Raw genomic sequence first — 19,890 nt, forward strand, 5'->3', positions numbered from 1 at the left:
TGGGTGTGCAGCAGAAAGGGACACGTGAAAATCAGAACTTGTCCAGAAAATCTTTGCTCTTAATATGTTAAGTGTCACTGACAAGACCAGAGCTTGTTGCCCATCCCTAATTAACCTCGCGAAGCTGCTGGTGAGCTAACATGAATCGCTGCAGTCCAAATGGTATAGGCGGGTTGGAAGGGACTTGCAGGTAGTGATGTATCTGTCACCTTGTTCGTCTAGATGGTAGAAGTGACTGGTTTGGAAGATGTTGAAAAAGGTTGTGCAAGGTGATGCAGTGCAGTTTGCACAGCTGTCACAGTATGCTGGTCGTTGAAGGTGGCAAATTGGGTTTGACCTGGATGGCGTTGAGCTGCTTTAATATTGTTGGAGCTGCATTCACCCAGACAAGTGGAGAATATTCCATTGCTTTCCTGCCTTGTGCCTTGTCGATGGCGGACCAGCTTTGAGGAGTTGGGAGACCAGTTTCTCTACAGAATTCCCAGCCTCTAACCTGCTGTTGTAGCCAATGTATATTTCTGGTCAATGGGATGTTAATCGTGGGAGATTCAGCAATATTAACATTGTTGAACATGAAGGAAGGTGGGTACATTCTCTTGTTAAAGATGGTCACTATCTGACACTTGTGGTGCAAATACTTGTCAGTTATCACCCAGGTCTGAATGTGCAAGCAGGCACAGACTACTTCGGTATCAGAGAATTCATGAGTGCTTGGTGTTCAGTAATAATCATCAGCGAGCATCCCCGCACCTGGCCTTTATGAAGGGAAGCTCATTGAAGGAGCTGAAGAATAAGTGAATTTTGGCCTAGTTTCAAAAATGAATTTAATGTATCAAGCGTGTTTCTATAAAATAAATTAGTTGATCTTATGCATTTCAGATATTTTGGCTGTGATTCAAAACATTATACTTCATCTTCTGTTTGCTTTTCGAGCTGCTTTCTTTTTACCCTGATGTAAACGAAATAATTTGTCACTCCTGCCTTTAGAGCTACTGACACCTCGAGCATTATTTCATTTCGTGAAGCAAATTTCAAGCTTATTAAACCACATAATTCTGGAAAAAAGTTACATTTTGTAGATTGTTTTAAAGCAGCGTGTATTCACAAAAGCTTAAAGAAACTGAGAAATGAAGATAATTACAAATTACATTTATTGTTTAGTCTTTCTGAAAATATCGCTAATTGGCTATTCTTTGCGATCAAAGATGTTGCATCCATTCTGTTCTGGTAATTCTTGGCCTCGGGCATTCAGGGAGTGTCTGGCATGCGGCATCAGCTTGGCTGGTGAACATGGGGAAGTTTTTTTTAACTCTTGTGGTTCTTTCATCATGAGACATTTTATTACCAAGCAAATTTGGTACACAGTTTTCTGGTTGCATTTGAATACATATTGTAAAATGTTCATTGCATGATTTTTTTTCCCTCAATAGGAACTTCCAATTCCAACACCTGTAAAGACCAGGTTACCATCAGAGCTTTTTGGTGATGCGTTAATGGTTCTGGAGTTTTTACATGCGTTTGGAGACCTGTTTGACCTCCAGGATGAGTTTCCAGATGGCATGACTCTAGGTCTGTGTGAAATATGTGTAAAATGTACAGTAATGGGGAATATGTTTGGTTGAAAGCCTAAATTTGCATTTGTTGTCTGGCTCCAAGTCACAGCAGCAAAGTTATATTTATTGCCAATCCTAAGTTGCTTTGGGGGTTGCATTACTGCATTTCATACGATTATGCAGTCACATGGCTGTCGGAATTTCAGAACATCAATCCAACAATAGCAATGAAAACGGTGGTACAAGTCACAGCCAGTGCCTGAGTCTTACTTGAAAACTGTTAGTTGAAAACTGTTACTGTAATAACTTTGCTCCTGCCCCTACAATCCCTCCCACCAAGAACAATGTTGATAAGCTGCTGTGGTATATCCTTTAGATCATACTTGCTGCAGCCTCAGGGTGCTGGTGATGGAGGGCATAATATATAATCCAGTAGCAAGTACACTGATAAAGCAAGCTTCTCTCCAGATTGTGTTGAACATTAGTATTGGACTCCACCCATCATCACACCCTTAATGATGTATAGGCTTTTGAGGTCAGACGAGCAGTTCATCTATATCCAGCCTTTGCTCAGCTCTTGTAGCCCAAATGTTGAGTAGTAAGAGCAGGTTCATTGAAGTTTCTTTGTTCACTTGCAATTGTATCTTTCTTAGAAACCCTTTGTTTTGTTTCTTGTTTCTCGATAGTCAACTTGGGCTGTGATAAGAAATTCCCCTCACAAAGCTGCAATGTTCCATAACTTGCCTTGGATGAATAGATTATAACTAAGATAACTTACTTTTTTAAATAAATAATTTTATTCCAATTTTCACAAAAAAGAAAACAGCCCAAAAAAAACAGAACCGTCCCCCGCCGTAAATACAAAAGAGAAACAATAATTAACGCCTGTCATTGGCAAAAAAACAGATATTCAACCCAAAACAAAAACAAGGAGCCCCCCCCGGGTTGCTGCTGCTGCTGCTGATCTTTTGATTTTACCGTTCTGCCAGGAGATCTAGGAATGGTTGCCATCTCTTGAAAAACCCCTGCACTGACCCCCTTAGGGCAAACGTCACCCTCTCCAATTTAATAAACCCCACCATATCGTTGGCCCAGGCCTCCAAGCTTGGGGGCCTCGCATCCTTCCACTGAAGAAGAATCCTCCGCCGGACTACTAGGGACGCAAAGGCCATAACACCGGCCTCTTTCGCCTCCTTCACTCCCGGCTCCACTGCAACCCCAAATATTGCGAGTCCCCAGCCTGGATTGACCCTGGTTCCTACCACCCTCGATACTATCCTTGCTACACCCTTCCAAAATTCCCCCAGCGCTGGGCATGCCCAGAACATGTGGACATGGTTTGCTGGGCTCCCTGAGCACCTAATACACCTGTCCTCGGTCCCAAAAAACCGGCTCATCCTTGTCCCGGTCATATGAGCCCTATGCAGTACCTTAAACTGTATGAGGCTAAGCCTCGCACACAAAGAGGAGGAGTTCACCCTTTCTAGGGCATCCGCCCACGTCCCCCCCCCCCCCCCCCCCCCCCCAATCTCCTCACCCAGATCCTCCCATTTATCTTTCAGCTCCTCCAGCGAGGCCTCGTCTACCTCCTGCATCACCTGGTACACTTCCGAGATCCTCCCCTCTCCAACCCATACCCCCCAAGAGCACCCTGTCCTGGACCCCACGCGGCGGCAACAGGGGGAACCCCGCCACCTGCCGCCTGACAAACACCCTTACTTGCATGAACCTAAAGGTGTTCCCCGGGGGAGCCTGAACCTCCCTTCCAGCTCACCCAGGCTCGCAAACTATCCCGTCTATGAACAGTCCCCCAGCCTCCTGACACCTGCCCTGTGCAACTCAGTACCCACCATCAATTCTCCCCCGACAAACCAGTGGTTCCCCCGTATCGGGGACCCCATCGAGGCCCCACCCCCCCCACGTGCCGCCTCCATTGCCCCCAGATCTTGAGGGGAACGGCAGTGGCGCCGTTGCAAGCGCTTCCAGGCTCGAACCCACACAGGATGCCGTCTCCACCTCTTCCATGCAGCCCCCTCCCCGTCCATTACCCACTTACGCACCATCGCTGCGTTCGCAGCCCAATAATACCCACAGAGGTTGGCACACCAGCCCATCCTGCCCCGCTCCAAGAACCTTGGAGTCCCTGTGCCCACACAAAACCCCGTAATGCTCCTGTTAACCCGCCTGAAAAAGGCCTTCGGGATAGGATGGGGAGGCACTGGACAGGAATGAAACCTCGGAGCGCCATCATCTTGACTGACTGCACCCTACCCGCCAAGACAGCGGCAGCATGTTCCACCTCTTAAACTCCTCCTCCATTTGTTCCACCAGTCTTGAGGTTTAGCTTATGCAAGGCCCCCCAGCTCCTGGCCACCTGAACCCCCAAGTACTTGAAGCTCCTCTCTGCCCTTTTCAGTGGGAGCCTCCCAATCCCCCCCTCCTGGTTCCCCCGGGTGTACCACAAACAGCTCGCTTTTCCCAAAGTTAAGCTTATACCCTAAGAAATCCCCAAATTCCTGGAGAATTCCCCCCACCGGGTCTGCCACATACAACAATAGGTCATCCGCATAGAGCGACACTCGGTGCTCCTCCCCACCCCGGACCAGCCCCCTCCAATCCCCCGACTCCCTCAGTGCCATAGCCAGGGGTTCAGTTGCCAGCGCAAAAAGTAGGGGGGGCAGGGGACACCCCTGCCTCGTCCCTCGGTATAATCGAAAATGGAACATAGAACAGTACAGCACAGAACAGGCCCTTCGGCCCTCGATGTTGTGCCGAGCCATGATCACCCTACTCAAACCCACGTATCCACCCTATACCCGTAACCCAACAAAACCCCCCCCCCCCCCCCCCCCCCCCCCCCCCCTAACCTTACTTTTTAGGACACTACGGGCAATTTAGCATGGCCAATCCACCTGCCACTATCCGACCTCCTCCTATTCGTGGCCACACTCGCCATTGGGGCCTCGTACAACAGCCTCACCCAACTGATAAACCCCTCCCCAAACCCGAACCTTTTCAGCACCTCCCACAAGTACCCCCACTCGACCCTATCGAAGGCCTTCTCCGCATCTGGCGCCACCACTATCTCTGCCTCCCCTTGCACCGCCGGCATCATAATAACATTCAAGAGCCTCCGTATATTAGTGTTCAGCTGCCTCCCCTTCACAAACCCCGTTTGATCCTCGTGGATAACCTGCGGCACACAATCTTCTGTCCTCGTGGCTAAGATCTTTGCCAGCAACTTGGCATCCACATTCAGGAGTGAGATCGGCCTGTGTGACTCACACTGCAGGGGATCCTTGTCTCACTTAAGGATCAAGGAGATCAGCGCCCAAGACATCGTCAGGGGCAAAGCCCCCCTCCCTCGTCTCGTTGAAGGTCCTAACCAACAGGGGGCCCAGCAGGTCTGCATACGCCTTGTAAAATTCAAATGGGAACCCATCCAGCGCCTTCCCTGACTGCATGTTCCCTATCCCTTTAACCAGCTCCTCAAGCTCAACTGATGCCCCCAGACCCTCCACCCGTCCCTTCTGCACCCTCGGGAAGCTCAGCCGGTCCAAAAAGCGACCCATTCCCCCCTTCTCCGCCGGACGTTCGGACCGTTATAGTCTCTCATTAAAGTCCCTGAAGACCCCAGAGATGTCTACCCCCCTCCGCACCACATTTCCTCCCCGGTCCTTAACTTCACCAATCTCCCTAGCCGCATCCCGCTTACGGAGCTGGTGTGCCAGCATCCTACTTGCCTTCTCCCCATACTCGTACACCGCATACTGAGCCTTTCTCCATTGAGCCTCCGCCTTTCTGGTGGTCAACAAGTCGAACTCAGCATGAAGGCTGCGCCACTCCCTCAGCAATCCCTCCTCCGGGGCCTCCACATACCTCCTGTCCACCCTCGCCATCTCCCCCACCAATCTCTCCCTTTCTCTCTGCTCCCCTCTCTCCCTATGGGCCCGAATGGAAATCAACTCCCCCCGAACCACTGCCTTCAGCGCCTCCCAGACCGTCCCCACTCGGACGTCCCCATTATCGTTGGCCTCCGGGTACACCTTGATGCATCCTCGAACCCGCCCCCTCACATTCTCGTCCGCCAGCAGCCCCACCTCCAAGCGCTGCAACGGGCGCTGGTCCCTCTCCTCCCCAGCTCGAGGTACACCCAATGTGGGGCATGGTCAGAAATGGCTATCGCCGAGTACTCAGCGTCTACTACCCCTGCAATCGGCGCCCTACTGAAAACAAAGAAGTCGATCCGGGAGTAGGCCTTATGCACATGGGAGAAGTATGAAAATTCCCTGGCCCTCGGCCTCGCGAACCTCCAAGGATCCACCCCTCCCATCTGGTCCATGAACCCCCTCAGCACCTTCGCTGCCGCAGGCCTCCTACCTGTCCTGGAACTGGATCGATCCAGTGGCGGATCCAGCACCATTATCAGGCCCCCCACCTCCAAATCTGGAATCCGGCCCAACATGCGCCGCATGAAACCCGCATCATCCCAATTCGGGGCATATACATTGACCAGCACCACCCGCTCCCCTTGCAGCTTGCCGCTCACCATCACGTACCTCCCGCCGCTGTCTGCCACCACACTCGACGCCTCAAACGACTCCCTCTTCCCCACCAGGATCGCCCCCCCCCCCCGGTTTTTTGCATCCAGCCCAGAATGAAACACTTGGCCCACCCACCCCTTCCTCAACGTGACCTGATCCACCACCTTCAGGTGCGTCTCCTGAAGCATAGCCACGTCCGCCTTCAGCCCCCTCGGGTGCGCGAACACGCAGGACCGTTTGACCGGCCCATTCAGTCCCCTCACATTCCAGGTGATCAGCCGGATCGGAGGGCTACCTGAAGATAACTTTTAAGGACAAATTCCTCATGCAAAATAAATTATTTATAATAGTTCCAAAACATAGCTTCAAGATTCATTAATAAAATCTTTTTTGAGGTGCTCTTTATCGGTTCCTGAGTGATGGTCATTTGAATTCAGTACTGCTTGTCTAATTTTGCGCTAAAATCATCATTGTCATCGATATATGTCTAGTTTTAGAATGCTTATAGTTGCAAGATATATTGCTGAAAGATTTCATTTAAGGTATGATTTTTTTTTCTGATTAATTTGCAGAAAGCCTTGAGGAAGCACTTGTTGGCAATGACACTGAAGGGCCACTCTGTGAATTGCTGTTTTTTTTTCTAACTGCAATTTTCCAGGCGCATGCTGAGGAAGAGGAAGTAGCTAAAGAACAGTTAAAAGAAGCTGATCCAAAAGGTTAGAGTTTGTTCCATGTCTGGTGCAAAGTTATTTACTAAAACACTGTAACCAGAAGAACCCACGCTGACATTTTAAGCATTCCAGTTGTGGGTTACTCCAAAATCTTGAAAATCTCTAACAATACATTAAACTGGTCATATAAAGAATAGTTTAAAAATAAGCATTAAAAACACCTGTTCAATTGTTTGGTTGATTTAGCAAAGCACCTACTTAATTCATTTAATTTTGGAATATACTGACTGGAAACTGTAAGGATATACACATACTATGACCCTGGCATTGACTGGAGCAAGCCTGAGTGCTAAGCATCAGTTGTGAAATAGCAAGTTGTCGCCTTTATACTGTAGACCACATGGATTGGTGGGATCCCAGTGTAGTTTCCATCTATCCTATCTGTTGCCCTTAGTATCTTGAAAAATTTAATTAAATCACCACAGTCATCTAGATTCCAGGGTACACAGCTCTAGCTCTGTCATTCCCTCCTTTTAATTTAACTCTTTGGGATCATAGAATCCCTACAGTGCAGAAGAAGGCCATTTGATCCATTGAGCCAGTACCCACCCTCTGAACGAGCAACCTACCAAGACCCTCATTCTGCCTTATCCCTCTAACCTTTGGACATCAAGGGGAAATTTAGCACTGTTAATCCACCTAACCGGCGCATCTTTGGGCTGAGAGGGGAAGCTGGAGCACCCGGGGGAAACCCATGCTGATTCGAGGAGAACGTGCAAACTCCACACGGACTGTGACTCAAGGTCGAATTTGAATCTGGATCCCTGGCGTTGTGAGGCAGCAGTGCCTATCATTGTGCCCCTGTCGCTCCCTGGGGAAGCTGTTTGTGGCAATTTAATGATCTATGTATGTGGACCCCAAATCTCTTTGGATTTTCACTGTGTCAAACCTTTCACCATTTAGAAAGTACCCTGTTCTACCCTTTTTTATATTCGCAGTGGATGATGTCACATATGCCTCCATGCAAATCCAATTGCAATTTTTGCCCATTTACTTAGTCTATCAAAATGTTTCTGTAATGGCACAATTCCATCTCCACCATTTACATTGCTGACATTCCAAAGATAGAAAGCAAAGTTGGATACGTTGCTGTCTATTATCCCATCATCTAGGTCAATCATAAATGTGATGAATAGTTGAGGCCCCAAATCAGATCATTGTGGGAGACCATTAGTCACATCTACCTTTTATCATTAACCTCTTGTCTTCTGCTGCTCAGCCAGTTTTTGAACCAGGTTAATAATCTGCCTTCAATTCGATCCACTTCAACTTTAGCTAACGATCTCTTATGAGAAAGGCATTTAATATGAATAACATCCATTGACATTCCCCTTACATAAACCAGTTTGGCAGGCATGAGTTACCTTTTACTAATCCATGCTGGCTCTCTGATCAGCTGAAAAATGTTATTATCTTTTGTCACCTATGTTTAATTATAGATTCTATTGATTTCCTGACTAGGCTAACTGGTCTATAATTCCCTGGTTTTCCTCTCTCTCTTGTATAGCAGAGTGACCTATGCTATTTTTCAACTTAAGGAAACCATTGCCAAACAAAGAGAATATTGGAAGATCATATGGCTTGTGCAATATTCTCACCTAGTTTGTTCAAAACCCGAGCACGGAAACCGTAAGGTCCTGTGGATTTGTTGCTTGTTTAGTCCCATGAATTTCTCCTTTACAGTTAAATTCAATTTCATTGAGCCCCTGTCCCTGATTCAGTAATAATTTCCTGAGAGTGTGGCATGCTGCCCTCTTCCCCTCCTGTAAATACTGAAGCATCTGTCGTTTTCTTAGTTTCAAGGGAAACTTTTTTGATTGCCTTTTTGAGGCCCAATCTTTCTGAATGAAGTTATCAATTTTGACATTGCTTGCAAGTTTATTTCATACATGTTTCTTGTAGCTCTTTGTTTATAGTCACTCTGCTGTTTTTTCTTGTTTGCCAGAATTTGTGATGGCTTCTCTATGCTTTATGCTGTCATTTACCTCTTCAGTTGTCCATGGCTATCTTTTTTTAGAAAGTAGAACTCTTGCCCCTTTGATGTACAAACCTGTACTGTATTACATCAAATTATTTTGAACATTTCCCAGAGATCTTCTGATATTCTACACATTTAAGGAATTGGCTCATTTGACTGTGGAAAGTCTGCCTTCCCTAAATCTAGAATCTTAGTTTTCACATCTCCTTTCCAAATAACAGATTGTCTTGATCTCTTAGATACAGAAACGGAAAGAATTATGGGAGTGGGGAAATGGCAATGACATTATTTAGTGTGCGTCATAAACAATATACCAGAAATTGATAGTAACCAAGGGGCTAATAAGAGTGAGAAACTGATGATGATATCAGGAGAGAAAAAGTATTGTAGAAACTGAAGAGACTAGAATCTGACCAATGTCCAGGACCCAATTGCCTACATCTAGGGTTCTTGCGGAGATGGTGGATGTGCTTGTTGTAATTTTCGAACACTCCCTTGAATCTGGAATGGTCCCAGCAGATTGCAAGATAGCAAATGTTAAAGAAAGAAACTATTAAAGAAAGGAGGGCGAGAGAAAACTGGAACTAAAGGTGAGTTAGCTTGACATCCGGCATCAGGAAAGTGCTGGAATCCACTAAAGAAGTCTTAACAAAGCACTTGGAAAATTGCTGTATGGTCAAAGTTAACATGGTTTCACCAAAAGGAAATAGTGTTTGACAAATATAAAATTTTGGAGGTTTAGTAGGGTTGAGCCACTAGATGTATACCTCAATTTCCAAAAGGCATTTGCCACCCAGAAGGTTAATATGCAAGATAAAGAAGACTCATTGAGTTGATGGAAAGAAAGAAGAGGGTAGGAATCAATGGAGCATTTTCAAGTTGGCAGACTAACTCGTGGAATGCCACAAGAACACAAGAAATAGGATCAGGATGAGAACGTATGGCATGTTGAGACTGCTCCGCTTTTCAGTACGGTTATGGCTCATCATGGACTTGAACTTCACTTTCCTGTCCAATCCTCATGGCCTGAAATTCCTCAAGAAAACCGATCTATCCCAGCCTTGATTGTATTCCATGGTGGAGCATCCACAACCCTCTTTGGTAGAGAATTCCAAAAATTTGCAACCCTTTTCGAGTGAAATAATTTCTCCTCATGGTTTTGTGAACGGGAGATCATGTGTGACTAATTTATTGGCATTCATAGAACAGTACAGCACAGAACAGGCCCTTCGGCCCTCAATGTTGTGCCGAGCCATGATCACCCTACTCAAACCCACGTATCCACCCTATACCCGTAACCCAACAACCCCCCCCCCCCCCCTTAACCTTACTTTTATTAGGACACTACGGGCAATTTAGCATGGCCAATCCACCTAACCCGCACATCTTTGGACTGTGGGAGGAAACCAGAGCACCCGGAGGAAACCCACGCACACAGGGGGAGGACGTGCAGACTCCACACAGACAGTGACCCAGCCGGGAATCGAACCTGGGACCCTGGAGCTGTGAAGCATTGATGCTAACCACCATGCTACCCTACTGCCCACATGCTACCCTGCTGCCCACTGCTACCCTGCTGCCCACAGCTTCCTTGAGGAAGGAACGAGCAACATGGATAAAAGGGAACCTGTGAATATGCTGTGCTTAGATTTGCAAAAGGCATTTGACAAAGTGCCATAGCAAACGTTATGATGCACAGGTTATAATGGGTAACATTTGCTTGGATAGAGGAATAGTTGCCTAACAGGAAGCAGAAAGTAGAGATAACTGGGTCTTTTTCAGGTTGGCAGGATATGGAATGCCACAGGGACCAGTGGCTGGGTGTCAACTATTTACAATTTCCTCCCACAGTCCAAAGATGTGCGGGTTAGGTGGATTGGCCATGCTAAATTGCCCGTAGTGTCCTAATAAAAGTAAGGTTAGAGGGGGGGGGGGTTGTTCGGTTACGGGTCTAGGGTGGATACGTGGGTTTGAGTAGGGTGATCATTGCTCGGCACAACATCGAGGGCCGAAGGGCCTGTTCTGTGCTGTACTGTTCTATGTTCTATATCAACGACTTGGATAAAGGGACTGAATATATTGTTGATAAATTTGCTAATTACACAAAGAGAGGTAGGAAAGTAAGTATGAAGAGGGCATGAATCTGCATAAGGACATAGATAGGATCAGTGAGTGGGCAAAGTTTAGTAGATGGAGTATAGTGTGGGAAAATGTGAACTTGTTCTCTTTGGAAGAACAGGAAAGCAATAAGTTAGTTAAATAGAGATTGCAGAATCCTGTGCTCCAGAGGGTGTCTTGATCTCATTGAAACATGCAAGATCCTGAGGGGAATTAACAGGGTGAATGCTGAAAGATTCTTTCCATTTGTGGACTAGTCTAGAACTAGGAGACAGTTTGAAAATAAGGGTCTGGATTCTCCGTTTCTACTAATTCAGTGCTGGCGCCAATGGAAAATGATAGGAAAATCGGCGCAAATCTCTCACCGATTCTGGTACTGGTGAAGGGGCTAGCACCGGTGCTGCGTGGATTTTGCAGAGAATCGGCATGTCCAAGGCTGCGCAGGGCTGATAAGCTGCAGCCGCGCACGCCTAGGCCCCACCAATCTGGCTGGGAAACATAACGCCGGCCATGCTGGGCCGTGTGCCTACCCACCTGACCCCACAGCCCATTCCCTGGCCATGCCCACCACTTCCCCTAGCACTAGCAGAAGCCCCGGCCAGTGGCACGGATCGTGGCAGAGTGTGGCGACACGGGACATTATCTGCAGCTGGTATGCCAGGTTCCCGACTGCAGGGACCACGTGTATCCCGCACCGTCAGGAACCTGGCCCATTAGGGGCGGAGCATCGCTGATGGACTGGCTGATGACGCGCCAACGGTGTTGCAACTGTGCATGGCGTACATCCCGGTGATGCTGATTTGGAGGGGGCGGAGCATCGCCAACCGTCGTCAAACCTGCGCCTGTCCTGAATCCGGCATCAGAAGCAGTTCTCTGCCCGATTCTGATTTTGGCGTCTGACTAGGGAGAATCCTGCCCCAGGTGTCTCCCATTTAAGACTGAGATCAGAATTGTTTTCTTTGAGGGTTGTGAATCTTTGGAACTCTCTTCCCCAGGGAGCGATGGAGGCAGGGTCAGTGAATATTTTGACGGCAGTGGTAGGTAGGTTCTTGACTAATAAGGGAGTCGCAAAGATTATCTGATAGGTGGAAGTTGAAGCCACAGTTAGATCAGCCATGATCTTTTTGAATGGCTGAGCAGGCTCGAGGAGCTGAATGGGCTACTTCCTAATTGGTATATCCAGAGGGATTTTGGTATACTCTTACAAGGAGCACAACATTATCATGTATACACAGCAAACAATTAGGAAGGCAAATGGTATGATGGCCTTTATTTGAAGTACAAAAATAATGGGCATCTTGCTGAAATTGTACATGGTGTTGATGAGAATATCTGGAGAAACTGCAGTTCTGCACATATTTATGGAAGGTTATACTTGCATTGGTTGAGCCAAGTTTCACTATATCAGTTCCTGGGCTGTGGGGGTTGTCCTATGATGGTCTTGTGTAAGTTACACCTCTACTTTCTGGAGTTTTGAAGAATGAGAAGTGCTATCATTGAAGTACAAGATTCATGGCAGGGTAACCACTGAGAGGTTATTTCACCTGGCTGTCTTAGGATAACATAAATTAAGACTTAGCTGAGTAATTTCTTCATTTAGAAGGTTGTGAATCCTTCGATCACCAGAGGTTTGTGGAAACTCCGTCGTTGAGCATGGTTAGGTTTAAGATAGATAGTGTCCCAGGGAATCCAGATTACAGGACGGAGCCGGGAAACTGGACGTGAGGCTAAATCAACCATGGTTGTATTGCATGGCAGAGTAAGCTGAAGGGTCTGTATGGTCTACTTCTATAATGGTCATATGGATAACTTCACAACAATCCCATGGGATAGTATAAATTCATCTGAGGGCTTTGGTGTAATGTCTCATCCAATGCAGATCTGGTGTCTGCTCTGGAGTGGCATTTGAACCCATGAATTTCTGACTCAATAGGGCATGGGGTACTACAGACTGAGTAGCAGCTGGCACATTTTCAATCACAATAGGCATACCACTTATGAGAAGATACAGTTGTGGAAGTTTAAAATGTTGTCATGCAATTCTGTCCTAAAGATGCAGAAAATATATTGTTGGTGTCTGAGCAAAAAAAATAGATATTTTTAATTTGCATCAAACATTTGTCACAAACTACGAGTAATATGACTTTGGTTTGGAATGTACTTTTAATTACATCAACAGCCCATTAAACTGAGTTCTGTACTTTTGCATGAGGGCAGAGTTGCGTTCAAAGAGCATTACGGGGTTTTATGGAATTGAAATGAGATCAAGGAAGCGGAGGCCGGCATAAAGCCAGCCAGCCACAAATGAATTGGGCCTGAGTTTCCCTTGTAATGCATAATTCTCATGCGCAAATAGACAGGAAACTCCAGTATTTGTATTGGGTGTTCTAGATTTTATGAAGAGTATTACATATTATTATTGTATCTATAGTTTGGAAATGTGGGACGGAATTCTCCGTAGCCCAATGCCAAAATAGTGATCGTCGATCGGGTGGAGAATGGATTCTGACGCTGGAGTCAGTGCCGATTTGACGCAGTTCCGTCATGCTCCGCCCACACCAAACTAGCGTCATCATGGCGTACGCCGTTTCACTGCCGTTGGCACGTCATCGGCCGGCCCACCCATGATGCTCCACCCCCGACGGCGCGGGCCGCATGTCGCCCCAGTGGTCAGGAACCTGGCGTGCCAGCTGCACGGACAGTGTCCAGCGCCTCCATGCCCGGCCGGGTTTTGTGCCACGGGTGGGGGGGGGGGGGGGGGGGGGTGAAGCTTCTGCTCGGCCTGGGGGACACTGGTGGGGGGTGGGCTGTGGGGTCTCGGTTGGTGGGGTGGTGCACGGCCGCCACCATGTTTTACGATGCAACCGGCTATCCGGTTGTTAGTCATGCGCGGCCCGGGACCTGGCCATTCTGCAGCCGTTTTCGGCACAATCCGTGGGAGATTCACTCGGTGCCAGTGCTAGCCCTCATCAGCACGGGAATCAATGAGGGGTTTGCGCCGATTTTCCTGTCGTGAACCTCCCGCGCATTCTCCGTTCGCGCCGGCACTTGGCGTCAGAAACAGATAATCTAGCCCGTGGTTTTCGTTGGTGTTTTGGTTTAATTACTACTTTAATTTAGAAACTAACACAGGCGTCGAAGAAAGTTCGAACATTAAATTTGTATTGCTGATTTAAATTTTCATCCAGGCTCTTTGTTTTAGTTTTTTTTTTAAAGTCATCTTCCTACTCCAATTTAAGTTTTTTGATAACCTTAATCCTGTCACTTGACAGAAACTACCAAGGTGCATAAAGCTAGAAATTTAATTTGTAGTTTTGAATAGTGGTTGGACAAGATGGCGAAAAAACTGCAGAATTGCAATGCAGGCTAATACTTTGTGGAGAAGCAGTCAGCTTGCTCATTGTACTTATCTTGACATGAGGTCTGAAAGTGCAGCATTTTTAGTCACTGCTAAGAAGTTGCCTTTGATTATGCATAATCTCTATCACATTTAGACATGTGAATCTTGTTACAGATTTAACAGATGCTTTGGATGAAGATCTAGATTCTAGAAAAAGTGCAGTCTCTGCAGTTGCAGCTTTTGCAGCTGCGTGGCCCCAGCTATACCAAGGTAATTTTAATTTTTCATTCCAGGTTGCATTTGCAATGGGAAAACTTGTAGTTTAACTGGCTATTGATCCCCTGAATGTTTTCCCAATTTATTAAAGGCTGCACATTGCGTGATTTGGATCTTGATAGCTGCACGCTGTCTGAAATCCTCCGACTTCACATCTTGGCAGCAGGGGCAGATGTTACACCAGCAAATGCGAAGTATCGATACCAGCAACAAGGTGGATTTGATGCCACAGATAATGCTTGTGTCGAATTCAGGCTGAGTAATCCAGGGCTGTTGAAGAAATTAACAAATACTCCAGTGTACGACTTGACATCAGGTACTGAAGATCTTGGACAAAGATTAAATTTAAAGCTCGTTTGTCTTTCTTTCTTGAAATCTGTATTTGTTGCTCTTCGGATTCTGTTCTCCAGATGGATAGATTGTTCAATTATTGCATAACTGAGAATTTTTAAAGTAAAGCCAGTCTTTGTATCAGGTCAAAATGATAGTAAAAGTTTCTTTCAATACATAAGAAACAAACGACAGGCCAAAGTAGACATTGGGCCAATTCAAACTGATTCCGGAAGGCTAGTGATGGGAGACGAGGAAATGGCTGGAGAACTTAATAAGTACTTTGCGTCTGTCTTCACAGTGGAAGACATGAGTAATATCCCAAAAATTATAGAGGGTCAGGGGGCTGAGTTGAGTATGGTTGCCATTACAAAAGAGATGGTGCTAAAAAAGCTAAAAGGTCTTAAAATTGACAAATCTCCTGGCCCCGATGGGCTACACCCTAGAGTTCTGAGAGAGGTGGCTGAAGAAATAGCGGAAGCGTTGGTTGAGATCTTTCAAAAATCACTGGAGTCAGGGAAAGTCCCGGACGATTGGAAGATCGCTGTTGTAACCCCCTTGTTCAAGAAAGGATCAAGACAAAAGATGGAAAATTATAGGCCAATTAGCCTAACCTCGGTTGTTGGTAAAATTCTAGAATCGATCGTTAAGGATGAGATTTCTAAATTCTTGGACGAGCAGGGTCGGATTAGAACAAGTCAACATGGATTTAGTAAGGGGAGGTTGTGCCTGACGAACCTGTTAGAATTCTTTGAGGAGGTGACAAGTAGGTTAGACCAGGGAAACCCAGTGGATGTGGTCTATCTGGATTTCCAAAAGGCCTTTGATAAGGTGCCACACAGGAGGCTGCTGAGTAAGGTGAGGGCCCATGGTGTTCGAGGTGAGCTACTGGCATGGGTTGAGGATTGGCTGTCTGACAGAAGGCAGAGAGTTGGGATAAAAGGTTCTTTTTCGGAATGGCAGCCGGTGACCAGCGGTGTCCCACAGGGTTCAGTGTTGGGGCCGCAGCTGTTCACCATATATATTAATGATCTGGATGAAGGGACTGGGGGCATTCTAGCGAAGTTTGCCGATGATACAAAGTTAGGTGGTCAGGCAGGTAGTGCTGAGGAAGTGGGGAGGCTGCAGAAGGATCTAGACAGTTTGGGAGAGTGGTGCAGGAAATGGCTGATGGAATTCAACGTGAGAAAATGTGAGGTCTTGCACTTTGGAAAAAAGAACCCAAGCATAGACTACTTTCTAAACGGTGAGAAAATTCATAATGCCAAAGTACAAAGGGATCTGGGAGTGCTAGTCGAGGATTCCCTAAAGGTAAACATGCAGGTTGAATCCGTGATTAAGAAAGCGAATGCAATGTTGTCATTTATCTCAAGAGGGTTGGAATATAAAAGCAGCGATGTGCTACTGAGCCTTTATAAGGCTCTGGTTAGGCCCCATTTGGAGTACTGTGTACAGTTTTGGGCCCCACATCTCAGGAAGGACATACTGGCACTGGAGCGTGTCCAGCGGAGATTCACATGGATGATCCCTGGAATGGCTGGTCTAACATATGATGAACGGCTGAGGATCCTGGGATTGTATTCATTGGAGTTTAGAAGGTTAAGGGGAGATCTAATAGAAACTTACAAGATAATACATGGCTTAGAAAGGGTGGACGCAAAGAAACTGTTTCCGTTAGGCGAGGAGACGAGGACGCGTGGGCACAGCCTTAGAATTAGAGGGGGTAAATTCAGAACAGAAATGCGGAGACATTTCTTCAGCCAGAGAGTGGTGGGCCTGTGGAATTCATTGCCGTGGAGGCCGGGACGTTAAATGGCTTCAAGGCAGAGATAGATAAATTCTTGATGTCGCGAGGAATTAAGGGCTACGGGGAGAATGCTGGTAGGTGGAGTTGAAATGCCCATCAGCCATGATTGAATGGCGGAGTGGACTCGATGGGCCGAATGGCCTTACTTCCACTCCTATGTCTTATGGTCTTAAAAGCTGCCACTTATTTAAAGTTTTCAAAGAAACTGAAGTGTCTAAGAGGAGGGACCTGGAGTTTCTTTAGTACATGTGATCAGTTACGTCATGGAAGTGAGGCATGAATTATTTTAGTCAACTTGATCATTAAACACAAGACTCAAGGCGTTTGCATGTTGAAGTAATATGTTATTACTTTTCTATTCTTTTGTCAGCGGAGAAGCTGAAGGTGCTGCACGCTTTGTGTGGACAACTGCTGACTCTGGTTTCCACAAGGGATTTCATAGAAGATAATGTGGAGATTCTAAAGCAGACAAGGCAGGAATTTAGGGAACTGAAAGCTGAACAACACCGTAGAGGGAGAGAAGAAGCTGCGGCAAGGTATGTGCTAAATACGCAAACACCGAGTGCACATTGTTGCAGATTGGATATGTTGTTGCAAAGAGTGAATAAGTTATTTAATTATGTGCATCTATCGTGCATGCAAATGTTTGAAAATACATCGTAACTTCATGGTTTCAGGCAGTTCCCAAAATTAGCATAGAGTAAATTAATTACCATTGTTGCATAGTCCCTCTTATGTTGGCAAGATGACTGTCACTCTGCAAATGGCAAAGTGCCAGCAAATGATATTCATGATCAGTTAATTCATTCTGGGTGATGTCGGTTGCAGGAGGAATGTTGGACAGGATACAAAGAAATCACTTCTCTTTAACAAATGTCACTCCAGCAAGCAGACTGCATCTCCATAAAAGCTGCACTTTGGCTTAAATTGTGATTGGGTTTGAACCCCCACACCTTTTATCTCTGAGGAATGCTGAGCAAGTTAATTTTTCTGTCATTTGCTGCATCCATTCTGCAGTTATGAAATCTGTGTAGATGTTTCTTCACTGAAGCAGGCATTCTATGTAGCATCTTCATAGAAAATTCTTGTTCCAGTCCACCAAATTTGGTCATCTTGTTTTCTTAACTGCCTCCCCTTACTTGGACCATGCTTTTTAAGTGTAATGCGTTTTTTGAAAATGAGTTTTCAGTTCAATTTTTAAAAAATCTTCGTGTAAGTTTTACACTTCTATCAAAGATTCATAAATTGATGATTATAAATTGCTCTGATAAAGTTTAACTAAAATTGAACAAGGCATTTCTATAACTGGCATCCAGTCTCAAATTTTGCATTTGTTTTGCAAGTCCACATTGGAAACTGGTATCATAGCTCTGCTGTCAGGATTTATTTCCTCTTGTTGCCTTGTTGGTATCTCCCCTGCCACTTGTGTATTTTTATTTTGTTTAAATCCAGCTCCAAGCCTGTGTTCTCTCCTTATTAGAAAAATAGGGGGGGAATGTCTATTTTCCTTGTGCAGAAAAGGTAGCTTATCTGCAACCAATTTGCGAGATAGTTCTAAATTTCTTAGTTGTGCTAAGACCCATAACCTTCGTGAAATTATACTTAATGTTACTTTACAGATATCGCAAGAAAAAAGAAGAGCGACTGAAAGAGCAAGAACAAAAAATCAGGGATAGGCATGACCAAATAAAAGAAGAGGAACAGAGAAACTCAAAAATAAATGCACGGTAAGTTTTTGTTTAATGCTGGCACTTTTGAAGAAATATTACACAACTCTTGGCATGAGGTGTAAGGGAAAGTGCATATTGGAAAGCTCAAGACTTCAGGACATAAAGAATTACAATCCAGGTACATAGCTGTGTTGTGCTCCATTCTGAATTTTTGTTAAGAAAATGAAATACATGAAAACAGCAGCATGAATGTTCTGTCAGTCTAGAATTGCAATTTTATAAATTTGTAGATGGACTATTTTCGTTGGACAATTTGTCCATTATCATACTGAAAACCGTGTATGTGAATATATAGTCCTTTTTGCTGTAGGAAGCCATTTCTATCTAAGTGCTTCATTTTTTTGGGAGGGGAAGAAAGGCAAGCAACATGGAAAACAACAATAAGGAGGTACCTTTTTTAAATGGAGGGGGATGGGAAGGTAAAGGGAAGTAGATGGAGATTTGTGCGAAGAAAGACAGTGGTTAAATGAGTTCCGGATGAAGGAGCTGTGCTCCGAAAGCTAGTGATTCCAAATAAACCTGTTGGACTTTAACCTGGTGTTGTAAGACTTCTTTCTGTGCCCACCCCAGTCCAATGTCATGGCTTCCATTTTTTAAAGAAGCAGAGTTTTCATCTTGGGCAGCAAGATTGAAGACCAACACTAAGGTTGGGGGAGTGAGGTTGGAGTTTGAGCACTCATCGGCCAAACCGGCAGTCTATCATTTTTCCTTGGGATATAATAAATGGGCAGCACGGTAGCACAAGTGGCTAGCACTGGCTTCACAGCGCCAAGGTGTCTGGTTCGATTCACCACTGGGTCACTGTCTGTGTGGAGTCTGCACTTTCTCCCCGTGTTTGCGTGGGTTTCTGCCGGGTGCTCCAGTTTCCTCCCACATTCCAAAGGGCTAAATTGCCCTTGGTGTCCAAAAAGGTTAAGTGGGGTTGTTGGGTTGTGGGGTGGGGGGGATAGGGCGGGTAAGTGGGTTGGTGCAGACTCGATGGGCCGAATGGCCTCCTTCTGCACTTTATGTTCTAATAATGATCTTTATTGTCAAAAGTAGGCTTGCATTAACACTGCAACAAAGTTACTGTGAAAATCCCCTCGTCGCTGTAGTCCGTCGCCTGTTCGGGTATACAGATATTGAAATGTTTCCTATTGTTAAGGTTATTTTGCACATGTGAATTTTAAATCTTTCTTGTAAATTTACTCAAACCATTTCATATTTTGTGTATTTCAATTAAATCAAAGCCCTCAACCCTCCCACGACTCCTATCAGAAAGGAGGGAAAAATTGCCCGTCTTATCTTGCCTCATCACATCTCCAATATCCCCATGCAGTTCAAGAACAATTCATTATTTTGAACTGCATTTATTAGACAAACAAATGCAACAAATATTTTCTACATGGCAAGATTCCAGACCCACCCTATGTAACAAAATCAAAAATGCTAGAAATATTCAGGTCAGGCAGCATCTTGGAGAGAAAGGTTGATCTTTCATTAG

The 19,890-nt window shown here is 45.7% G+C and overlaps 1 protein-coding gene across 1 annotated transcript in view; it reads left to right on the top strand.

Moving 5' to 3' along the window:
* The window catches only part of baz1a (bromodomain adjacent to zinc finger domain, 1A), a 115,846-nt gene that overhangs the window by 28,453 nt on the left and 67,503 nt on the right, over positions 1-19,890 (top strand). Inside the window, exons 11-16 of the mRNA XM_038790244.1 lie at positions 1,431-1,569; positions 6,670-6,813; positions 14,439-14,534; positions 14,632-14,856; positions 17,048-17,213; positions 18,297-18,404. Coding sequence (XP_038646172.1) covers positions 1,431-1,569; positions 6,670-6,813; positions 14,439-14,534; positions 14,632-14,856; positions 17,048-17,213; positions 18,297-18,404 — 878 coding nt within the window. The remainder of the gene's footprint in view (positions 1-1,430; positions 1,570-6,669; positions 6,814-14,438; positions 14,535-14,631; positions 14,857-17,047; positions 17,214-18,296; positions 18,405-19,890) is intronic.

Source organism: Scyliorhinus canicula, chromosome 2 (assembly GCF_902713615.1).
Source record: "Scyliorhinus canicula chromosome 2, sScyCan1.1, whole genome shotgun sequence".
Lineage (NCBI taxonomy): Eukaryota > Metazoa > Chordata > Chondrichthyes > Carcharhiniformes > Scyliorhinidae > Scyliorhinus > Scyliorhinus canicula.